Source organism: Bidens hawaiensis, unplaced genomic scaffold (genome assembly GCF_021521415.1).
Source record: "Bidens hawaiensis isolate Kalapana, Puna unplaced genomic scaffold, B.hawaiensis_p1.1 tig00020322_1, whole genome shotgun sequence".
Classification (NCBI taxonomy): domain Eukaryota; kingdom Viridiplantae; phylum Streptophyta; class Magnoliopsida; order Asterales; family Asteraceae; genus Bidens; species Bidens hawaiensis.
The window spans coordinates 360,251-372,234 of NW_027493088.1; the positions used below are offsets into that span (position 1 = coordinate 360,251).

Here is an 11,984-nt window from a genome sequence, read left to right on the forward strand (position 1 = left end):
ACAAAAATATGGTGTAGTTATAAATCCTCCATAAAGTCATAACTTTGTTATTTGTTTTTTTTTGTGTGTGTGTGTGCCTTCACCAGCGTCATACACAAAACACTCAAAAAAAAATCCCCAAAAACGCCGGGGGGTGGGAGGGTGGGGTGCCCCCGGCGTTATAGCCCAAGACGCCTCCAAAGAAGCCCCACTACGCTTGGTCTAATGGAGTGATGATAGTCAAATTTCATTTTAAAGAAGTGGAAGACGTCCCTTTTTATGTCAACTTGAACTATTTTCTACATCTCATTGATCACCATCAAGCCAAGTAATCAACCTTTAGAAATATTTGAATTAATAACACAATGAAGACTGCACGAGTTCTGATCGCCATCTTTAGCCCAATTGATTTTTGCGTTTTGCAAGAGGTTTTTTTTTCTTCTTTTTTATTTTTTTGCATAGATAAGTGGTCAGTCTTTGGCAATATTGAAGTCTAATGAATCCAAGTATGTAAAGGCCGCATCGTCAAGAGCCTTGGATTTTTTTTCTAAAACAAGGTCACAAAAACCAAATTTTATTCTTTTTTGAACGGCTATGTATTTATAAACAAGGTCCAAAGTTCAGCCCAAAACCGAACCTACAACGAGCCCAACAAAAATATATAGAAAAAGGTAAAGAAATGATTACAGATTCATCGAACATTAGACCTAGCTAGCACTTAACCAAAAAAAAGTATCATCATTCAGAATTATAACTTATCAAATACGCCTATTGTTGAAAACCCACTTGTTCCTACATCTCCACAAATAAGGCAGGGCCGGAGTCGAGCTTAGATGTGATCCAAAGAAGTGTGGTCCCGATGGGAGAAGCGTAGGGACATAAAATCGTTAAATGATCACAAATTAAGATATAATTAATTTTATTCGATCTAGTCCAATCATTGAACTCTTTTACGTGATTTTATCATCGTTTTATCGTTTAATGATCACAAATTAACATAAAATCGTTAAATGATCATAAAATCGTCATCAGTGTATTACTTTATCATCATTGATTTTTATCTCTTACATTGTCTTTCTCTTCCTCTTCGATTATATGTTTGCTTCACCACATAAGGGGTTCTTCTGATCAACTTCCGTATGAAAGAATAAGTTACCTCCTCTTTGAGAGTGATAATGGAGAAGAGGAACTAAAGATACGAGACAAAATGTGTATGTAAAAGTATGTTTGAATGTGTGTTATTAGATGCCAAAATTAAGGCTTGCGAAACTCAAGTCATTAAATGTCCGCTTAATGTAATCTTGTTTGGATTAACTAACCTTGTTATATATGCCACTGTCAAAAGATGTCATCTAGTAACATGGTCCAATGAACGAAAGGGGGGGGGGCTTCAATTGGTTGCGCGCTCTTGCAATTCAGAGTTGATCAACATGGGTACCAATGCTATCAACGTCATTTCAAGATTCATTCATATCATTCTTACATTAAAAATAAGTTTTTACATACTATACCTATCATTTTTTTCTTCATTTTATTTTTATATTTGTTCTTTATATAAAAGAAACCTATTGTTTTATATAGAAAGTATGGAGAGCGTACCACGTGCACTAATTTTAAATTATTTTTGATCGGCATGCATCATTTTCATTATCAAAATTGATGCATAGTGGTCCAATAGTATACATTATTACTTCAACACAAAAATGTTACATAAATATCTACAACTAATACGACACTTTTGTCACATTTATAAAACACAACAAAACAGTACATCAAACTTATTATAGTGTTTAGTTACTATTACTAATCATTAAATATAATATATGCTAAACGTCGATGATAAACAAACCCGAAGTAAGTATTAAAACATATCAATGAAGATATTTTGGTCTAAAGCAGAAAGGCGGCCACCCACTCGTCTTATATCGCTTTCCTCTTGCCACGTTTATACTATTTTTGGTGTATTGTCATGATATTACTGGACTAAATTTAATTAGTATTATCAACTTTCCACGTTGGTAGATAATACATTAGCATTTAACAACAAAACTTATTAGAAATTTAGAAGTAACTAGACAAAAGGTGATTAAAAGATTTTGCCACTAGGCCACCAAACCATTATAACATATACAAGTTCTAACTTCCAATGCTCTGTCTTTTAGTTGGAACCGATGGAGTCCTTATGAAGTGATTTTATTTTACTAGAATGACATTAGATATCTCAAACCATGCTTATTTGGACATTAAATATAAAAGTTGAGACATTACAATTGTAATCATAATTTTAACTTTCATTAACATTTTACTACAAACCTATACTTCGTTTAAATATGGTGGTTCGATAGCAAGTCGATGTCAACATCAAAATGGTGGAGGAAATCAAGTGGAACTCGTTCCTTTGGGTGAAAAATATGTTCGGAAAAATTGTTTGTCTAAGTGGTCGTTATAATGTAGTTTTAATGAGTTAGTGTCTTAAAGGTGTAGCGATTATTTTGGTTTTTTTTTATTGTAATTCTAGCTCCTGGCTAGCTTTGTGTTACGCTTTATGGAAATCTTCGTCATGGTTAAAAAAATGTAAATGTGTTTATTTTGATGCAAAAAGAGTGAAAATTTATCATTTATTATTTAAAATAAAAAAAATAAAAGTATATCTTAGACATTGCATCCGACATCCTAGTGACATGCCTAGTGATTCAAAAATATATTATTAAAGGTCTTTCAAATGAAATACTCATTTAATTGTGAATAAGTTAGTGATGAAGTGTTTACGTTCTTAGTCAGTAACGTATCTAAAATGAATAAACTATTAAAGTTTTGAAATATCATGTTGATAAACTTAGAATTATAAAAAAGAGGTTTTTTAGAGTTGTTCATGACAATGTCGTGTAAACATCATACTCAAATCTTTAAGTTGTCACTATATTTGCACTATTTCTAATATACTTTTAAATTAACTTTATTTTACTTTACAATTATAATTCTACTCTATCTAAATCTATAAATATCGCATTTTTACAAATCATGTTTGAAATACATTTTACATGGTAAATTAAGTTTTTGTATTTGAAAAAAAATATAACCTTGGGAAACTTTAAAAGAGGAATAAGGAGCTGAAAGGTAACGAAGGAAAAGTCAGGTCCTGAGTTTTTCTTTTACAAAAGAAATTGAGAGAAAACAAAAGAAAACGATACGTATCTTTTTCCTTTCAAACTGTTAACAGATTTGAAGTGAATAAAGTATAGTTAAACTCTACACTTTTTAAATTGCCTTCAACTGGTTATTAAAACTCAACATAAAAACACTCTTTTCTTTTCCTTTCAACTCGATAACATATAAAATCTTAATTATTATTTTTTTCATTCCTTATTCCTTCTCTTTCTTTTCTAGAGCGTCCCTAAATTTCAATTTTGAACCCACTTGATCTATGAGACTTTGTCCAACTTTCAACCAACAAATTTAGTCAAAACTCAAATACTTTTAAATGTTATAACTCAACCAAATACAAAAATATCCAAACCTAAATTCAAACACAAATTTCGACAAAATTAAAATGAATAAAACTAATTTCTTTTACGTTATTGTTGTCATGACCGTGTGAGCCATTGGTACGACTTTACCACCGTCATGTGGTGTGTGAACGTTCACCAAGTCGCTTAAATATCATAATCTCTACCCCATTTTCCATCCTCTCTCTCTCTTTCTCTCTCTCTATCACACACATAATATTAATCATCTTCCACTCTACTCTAGCCTTATTTACGTGGTCACAAAACTACTTCAAACCCTTCATTCTACACCTCCAAATATTAATCCCTAAGCAATCAAATTCATACCGATATGGTTATTGTTGAAGAAGGATTCGTGTACGAAAAGGAAACGCATCTAACGGTTATGAAAACGTCCCTTTTTTTCGCAGGAGACGGCTTTGCCGTCTACGACTGCCATGGCCAGCTCGTTTTTCGTGTCGATTCTTATGGTCCAGACTCACGAGATGCTGGCGAGCTCGTGCTTATGGACCCCAACGGACGGTGTCTTCTCACTGTCCGTCGCAAGGTATGTATATTAATATATTAATTTTTATTTGCTCTGATACCATGTAAGAGAGTAAAAATTAAATATTTTTTTACATTCCACTCAATTAGTTATTATTATTATTTTTTAGTCTATTACAATATATGGGGACACGCAGTACTAAAACCCTAAATTCTGTATTTCAATATAACAGAGGCCGAGTTTGCATCAAAGGTGGGAGGGTTTTTTAGGCGAGAGGTGGGAAGGAAAGAAGCCGATATTTAGCTTGAGGCGATCGTCGATAATTGGTCGATCAAACATGACAGTGGAATTGTTTGGGGATCGAACTGAGGAGTACCAAATCGAAGGGCAATTCGCACACCGAAACTGTACGATTTACGACTCGGCTAAGGAAACAATGGCGGAAATTAGACGCAAAGTGGATGTTACAACAAATGTGATGCTTGGGAAAGACGTATTCTTGCTAACTTTGAAGCCAGGATTTGATGGAGCCTTTGCAATGGGATTGGTTTTGGTTTTGGATCAGATCAACGGTGATGATGGAGATGATGGTCCAGTTGTTGATCTAGACCCTGCCACAGATTGTAATTTGTCATCTTGAGTTTTGATTATTTTTTGTTTTTGTTTTGGTTTTAATTATTGTGGTGAAAATATGTTTGAATATTTCTAAGTAATAATGGTGGCTTAGAAATATATATGGTACCATTAAATAACAACCGCATGGAGAGTCAGAGAGAGCCCAAGTGGGGCAGTACTTGAAAGTTGAAAGTAACATGATGGTTTGACGTTAAACGGACAATCTATGTAATATATTTCTTATAATTAGTCGTATATTTTTTTTCAAATGAGTTATGTCTTTTATATATTATATATAAATATTTTATAATTTATAACATTGGTTGATTTAACGTGGTGGATGAATATCAAAAAGATAGAAAAAAAGGTTGGATGATCACTCTCACTTTTTGTTTAAGGATGTACATGAGTCAGTTTGGTTATTATTATAATCGGTTCGGTTATTATTAAAATCGGACTTACAATTCATGTTTCAGTTTTAGATTCCCAAAACCGTAACTGCCAGATTTAATTTAGATGTGAGTAGATTAAAGCTACTTTCAGTTAATAAATAAATTATTTTTAGTTTTATGGATTAAATATCAACAATTGTCTTGACTACTAAAAAAGATAATTGGTAGCTAATCCATTACCTATAAAAAAGTTATAACAAAACCTTAATGTGTTATTTATAAAAGAATGGTTAATTTTATTTTTAGTTCGGTTAATTTGGTCATTTATATACTTATAAAAGTAGTCTAATCATAAAAGAAAAATGGTTCCTAAAAAGCATAACTGTTATGAATACATTTTAATATGGTGACTCTTCACATGCATAACCTTTTTCCATTCATTTCCTTTTATTAATGCAATATCCTTATAAATAGATGTATCTTGTATTTGGTTATGTACATCAATAAAAAATCATTCCTCCCATTGTCTCTATATTAGCTAATAGGTTCTAGTTGTTTTACAACACGTTATCAGCACGAGTTGTTGTGCCTTTTGGGTTGATTCATATTACCATCATATTAGAATACCACTTCCGACTGGATCAATGAATACGGAATAGCATTATTGGAAGTTGTCGGATATGCATGTGACCTACCAATCATTCTATGATGACCACATCAAATATTAATTCATCTTCATTAGGATCAGGTATGTATGTATTTAGATATAACTACTGAACATATAATAATATTATAAAGGGTTACATTCAATCAACAAACACGTTTATCTGTTTGTGGTTGGTTCATGTTCTATTTATAAGATTTATCTTCTCGGGTTACCATCACAGATTAAAGCCTTTTGTTTTTCTTGAAAATCTATAACTGTACCAAATTTATTAGTTTATGTTATGTGGTGATTTTATGATGTTATTAGTTAATTTGATTAATGTGATATTTAAGAATTAATATTTTTTTTTTCTGATTATCATGATGATATGTGTTACATGTTAAGTTATTGGAGTTTAAATAACGATAAGAAATATGATTTGAATCACCAAGTATACAAGGAACTATAATTATTTGTATCATATATACTATTATGAACTTATGATTACCTAAAGTTTTTTTCTTCCACGAGAGATTTGACAAATTTATAAACCTGTGTTATGGAATTCGTACTTAGTGTGGAATTTAAGTTGTATATATAATGAGTTGCTTAAGTTTTAACCATTATTAATTAAAGTTATTTGATATCCTTTCTTAACTTTCACCATAAGTCTTTTACGGGTTCATAGTTAAGTTTCATAGTAAATTTAATTGATTATTAATGGCTATCGTATGAACGGTTTCTTTTATGATATCCTTTTCTGTTATGGATTTAATTTGACTTGATTATTAAAATTAAAAATTGGTTTAAAAAAATAGAAAGTTGATGTAAATATTTATGAATGAAATACTATATAAATGAAAAACGATAATATTTCTAGATATATTTTTCTACAACTAACATAGGCCCTTTTGGTTATAGTAATTTATATTGGTTTATTTAATTATATACTAGCCTCCCTCATTTGGAATGAATATATCTATGTAATTCAATTTGGGAACGAAGGCTTAATGTTTATAATTCTATGTTAATGTAACCGGATTCAAAGGAAATTAACTTAACTCAGATTTTGTGAACAAGGTGTTGCTTTAGTGGTTTACAAACTTCAGGTCGTCTTTTGATTTGTTTATTTCTTTTGTTAAACCATAGAATATACAACAAATTATTTGATTTGTGTTTCATGATAAATTGTTGTTTTATGCCATATAAATAAAGGTTTATTAGATGATCAAAACTTATTATTATGTAATTATGTTATATCCCCATATGAATTAGTAAAGCTATATGCCGATGTGCATGATAATTTTAAATCATGGGCTTTCTAATATATTATGAATTTGACAACTCCATATTTGAATAAAGCTTTTGCCTTGAGTTATTTAAGTTGTTGAAGAAACACTAAGTGACCCGGTACAGATTATAGATAATCTGGGGGTTAAGTAATGTTTCCCACGGATGAGATCTAGCTGAGAAGGCTGTTCTTCAGGAGACCTGCAAAACAAACACCGTAAGCTCGTCACTGAGAAGGGGGGGGGGGGGGTTCCTCCTTGTGACCACCCTCCGGCGTGAGAATCAGACTAGGTTGCTCTGAATATAAGTGTATATTAAGAGATTGCTAGATAACTGGATAGCAGATGATCTTACCATTCCAAGATGTTGGAGTATTTATAGCCGAAGGTAGGTTTCCTAGAAGGTACAGCCGGCTGAATAGTATTCCTGTTCTACCAACAGTGGACTATGCACAGGCCATACTGGTTGGTGGATAGATTACGGCCAACAGTAACTATGTCGGCTGCACTATTCCTCCAACTGTAGATTTATGCACGTCCTACCTACTGTGGATTATACGCAGGCCATGCTGGTTTGGTGAATAGGTTACGGCCAACAGTAACACTATTTCACCAACTGTAGGCTGCGCACGCCCCCGGTTAGGGTTGGTGAGTAGGCAGCGGCTAATAGTGACAAACAGTACTAGAGGGTGCTCCTCCTCGCACTGTTGTCGGCGAGCTGTCACCCTGTGATTGGCTCATGGGTTGTTCTGGTCAGATCGTCTGTCCTATCCATACCTTGGTAGGTATAGTACAAAAGATCTTTCAGAATCATACAGACTGGCTCATTTAGGCGGGATTGTTCCCGCCTTGCTCATTCCTTCATGTGACTACTGAAGTATCTATTGTCTTGTGCGTGTAGCCCTGCTGTCTGCGGGTAGCCTTCCCTGATGGCTTGTATCCGCAACTGCGGGAACAGGCGGGGTACTTCACCATTGGGAGGCTTTCCCTGCGTGTACAGCTTGCGTACTGCGCGTAAGGTTCTATGAGCATGGTGGGTCCTGCGGAAGCAGATGGCCTTTGCGCAGACGTCCCTGTTCAAGGTGAGTCTTGCGGGACCAACTGGGCTCTGCTGGGACCTACCTCTTCAAGTCCCCCCAGTCCAATGTTCTTCTCATGAATGTTCAATAAAGTGAGGTGAACTTTTGGACTTTAAGCAAGGGGTTTTGAAAAGGTTTTTATTTTTAAGGTTCTCCGTGGGGATTCTTCCCGCGGATTTCCTAATGTCACTTGCAAAAATTCCCGATTTTTTTTTTTTGCTTGATCTTTGGGTATGATGCGGGTAGGTATGTAACCTTCTCGCAAGTCAGGAGCGTTGAGTCTCACTTGTGTGGATTCTCCCTGAGGTTTTAGTGGTTTTGAACATAGTGATCAATTATGTTTAAACCACCAATTCCATCCTGGAGCCTCAAACAATGTAGTTCTCGACGTTCCCGCTATGCGGGGATGTTATTTCCGTTTCCACAAGCATTGCCCAAAAGATCCTTCTTGGTTTCAATTCCCTGCGGAGTGCTAGGTATGTGAAGGGTTTTGCCTTAACACTGTACCCGCGCTCGTCTTACAGTTACTTTACTTTCAAGGTACCCCTGGCGTCAATTCCCTGCGGGTGCTAGGTATGTGAAGGGTTTTGCCTTAACACTGTACCCGCACCCGCCTTATAGTTACTTTGTTGCCGGGGTTTTCTTGGCTTCAATTCCCTGCGGGTGCTAGGTATGTGAAGGGTTTTACCTTAACACTGTACCCGCATCCGTCTTATGGTTACTTGGTTGCCAAGGTAAGGGGTATTTTCCCGCTTACTTTTGAATCTTTTTGAATTTTGAAATTCGAAAGGTTGGTAAGGATAAGAACGGTCCAAACATCTGAAACGTCGTGCGACGGTTTCTTCTGACTGTGTCAGGACGTGCAGGAAGTTATGGTGACGTGACAGTACATGGTCATTCCAGACGCTTTTTCAGGCGCGTGGGCGCGATTTTTCGGGCGCGTGGCCGCGAAATTACTGGCACGCGTCCTTTTGACAGCTGTTGCCAGGTTGCTCTTTGCCACGCGTCATAGTTTCATTGCACCTTCAATTTCTCTCTCCTCCGCATTAAATTCACCGCATTAATTGCGATTAGTATATAAAGGGGGTGGAGGATCCTTTCCAATTCATACTTTCACATTTTCTCTTCATCTTTACAGCGATTTCCGGTGAATACTCTAATTAGTCGAGCATTCTCCTGAAATCGTTTTCTTCCTTTTGCAAGATGTCCTCACATGATTTCGAGCCTACGACCGATGATAGGAGTACTGCTGGCGAGTGCCAGTGTGCTCTGCCCGGCGATCAGTACCGGTATGTTGTTAGGAAGTTCATGCTCGATCCTCTCGAGCCTGAGTTTCCTGAATCCCACCAGACCGTGTACGATGCCCCCAGAGGCAAGATCGGGGTTTATGCAGCATTCTTTGTCTATGGGAATCTTAGGTTCCCATTGACAAAGTTTGTTTACCGTGTCCTTGAGAGGCACGGTGTTCATTTGACCGAGCTGCACCCTATGGCGGTCGCCAAGATTCGCCACTTCGAGTGGGTGTGCCGGATTCTGGGCATCGAGCCCCATGTGGACCGCCTGATGACCTTCTATACTTAGAGGTGCATCCAGGGGTGGTACACCCTGACAACCCGTATCAAGGGTTTAAAGATTTGTGCGACCGAGCGCAGTCTCCGATCGTGGAAGCGGGAGTTCTTCTACATATCCGCCCGCGCCGTCCCCCTTGCCATGAAGTTTAAAAATGGCCAAGCAATTCCGAGCCTTCACGCCCCCAACTACCAGGAGGCGGAATGGTTCTCGAAGATATCCCTGGTCCAATCTCCGGTTTACCGGTTTGCGGAGTCCGGGATGGTGATGCTGGGGATGAGCCGGGTGTGGAAGGAGGCGTCTCAGGTTCCCATCCTTCTCGAATACGGTTTGAACTCTACTCCTTATGGTATGTTTTGTCTTTATTGCTGATATGAGTTTGTCTTCTAACTGTTTCTTTTCTTTCAGAGGGGAACAATTTGGAGTCGCTCCTGTACCAGCGGGAAGCTGACGATCCTGTGCGGATGGGTACTCGTGCTCTTGATGAGAACGAGTTGCCCATCCTGGAGCAAACAGCGGATCGGTTTGTGGAGGTTTATCCGCTGGGCCACGAGATCCTGAGCCAACGGCGGCCAGGTAAGGCGTTATTCTCTCCTCCACCCCTCAGTGCTGTACCTGCTGCTGGAATTCCTTACACCCTGTCTTCTTCTGAGGAATCCGCAGATGGTCCTTCGTTAGTGCGGAAGAAGCGGGCTGCCGGCAGGAAAGGGAAGGAGAAAACGGCCTCCACAGCCGATCCAGTGCTCCTATCTGACACTGAGTCAGATAGTGAAGAGGCGGGGGGAAAGCCCGGTGGTGAGAAGACCACTGTTCCGGAGGCTACGACAGTTACCTCTGGAGAACCAATGACGACGACGGTGACCGGCATCAAGAGACCGGCTCCATCGGGTTCGTCCCTGCCCGTCCGTACTTTCAAGCTGAAGAAACCCTGTAAGTACAACTCTCTTAGCTTTTATCTTCATAGTTTAGTCTTCCAAGTCTTTTTAACACTTTTCTTCTTTACGCAGGTGTGGATGTTGGCGCATTCCAGGGTGAGGGGCCGAGTACAACCTCTCCGCCAATGACGGTAGGCTTGGTCAGCCTACCTGAGGCGTCGACCCAGGCGCCTGCGCCTGCTTCCGCTGGTTCAGTTGCTCATTCTGAGCCGACTGTTCCAGCCGAGATGACGTCACCGCCGGCGGTGAGTGCAATTTTTACAGCATCGTTCACCGAGCCGGCGGTTACTGTTGCTGCTGACTTTTCGGCGGCGTCCGCGACGGACACCATGCCTCCGCCATCGACTGCGGCGGAAACCATGCCGCCTCCGCCATCGGCCTCGACGGCTGGACCTTCAGGTACGCGCGGGGCTTCTCGCCGATCTTTGTTACCTTCCCATCTGCCTGACCTTTTGGATGGATTTCCCTTAGGTTCAGGTGATGGGTTCGGTGGCTATCGGCCTGTGATTGACCCTACAGGTGCGTAGGGTTCTTTTGTCCTTTATGTAATTTTTATCATCTTTTCCTAACTGCTTTGTTTCTTTTGCAGTGTCGGATTCCAATGAAGTGTATGTTCCAAGATGGAACATACGCCGAGGAACAACCCTTCGCACACCTGTGGAGTGCGTGGACTGGGCTCGCCACGCTGCTCCCCATGGTGCGTTGGGGGAAGCCATGGTTAGCTACCAGGAGGGTAGGCTAACCAACGAGCTTCGGGTTCTCCTGGCCCGGATGCAGCCACGCGTCGAGCTGCTTTGTCGTGAAAACGACAAGTTGAAAGCAGCTCGTGTTAAAGAAATATCTCAGGCGCGTGCTCTCCGGGTGGAGAACCAAAAACTGACCGCAGTATCTGCGGAGAAGGAGAAGGCCTTCAAGGCCCTCGAGGTTGAGGTTCAAGCGCGACTCGAGGCCCGCTCCAAGGCTGCCCAAGCTGTTAACGAACAGCTTCGGCTAGCTAAGGAGACTGCGAGGAACGCGACCGAGAGGGCCACCAAGGCTGAAGCTGTTGCTGAGCCTCTCCGCCTGGAGAATGAAGAACTTAAAGCTAAGTTAGAGGCTCTTCAACAGGCTCATGATGCCTTGGCTATGGAGGATGCGAAGAAACTTCAAGAGATCCTGGACCAGAGGGGTGTGCTTGCGCAGACCGAGCGAAAGCTTAAGGGCGTTGAAGAGGCCGCTGCAAAGGATGTGCTTCTCGCCAATCTTAATAAGAACGAAGCTGAACGCGCCTGCACCCAAGCTCTGGCTGCCAAGGAATGGCTTCTTCGAGAAGCGTTGCCTCAGGTATTTTAGCTTTATGTCGTCACGCTTTCCTTTGTAGAATAGAAGTTCTTATACTTGTACATTTTTTGTAGGTTGTGCATCGGGTCTTTTCAGAGACATCTTACGACGATGCTATGAGCGCAGCCCTCAACGCTTCTCATGAGGATGAGGAACGGACCGGCTTC

General features: G+C 39.3%; 1 protein-coding gene across 1 annotated transcript; it reads left to right on the forward strand.

Annotated features, from left to right (window-relative positions):
- The first annotated feature begins 3,644 nt into the window (after window positions 1-3,644).
- On the forward strand, window positions 3,645-4,803 carry LOC143560286 (protein LURP-one-related 12-like). The gene is made up of 2 exons (XM_077048617.1): window positions 3,645-4,032; window positions 4,205-4,803. Exons 1-2 carry the CDS (start codon window positions 3,817-3,819, stop codon window positions 4,610-4,612), a joined length of 624 nt encoding a protein of 207 aa, XP_076904732.1. The 5' UTR covers window positions 3,645-3,816; the 3' UTR covers window positions 4,613-4,803.
- The last annotated feature ends 7,181 nt before the right edge of the window (window positions 4,804-11,984 follow it).

What these genes read in the sequence shown, in the direction of transcription:
- LOC143560286 (XM_077048617.1), top strand. Translation starts at nt 3,817, where the DNA reads ATGGTTATTGTTGAAGAAGGATTCGTGTACGAAAAGGAAACGCATCTA. An exon ending in TTCTCACTGTCCGTCGCAAG is followed by an intron (nt 4,033 to 4,204) that starts GTATGTATATTA and finishes TCAATATAACAG; the next exon opens with AGGCCGAGTTTGCATCAAAG.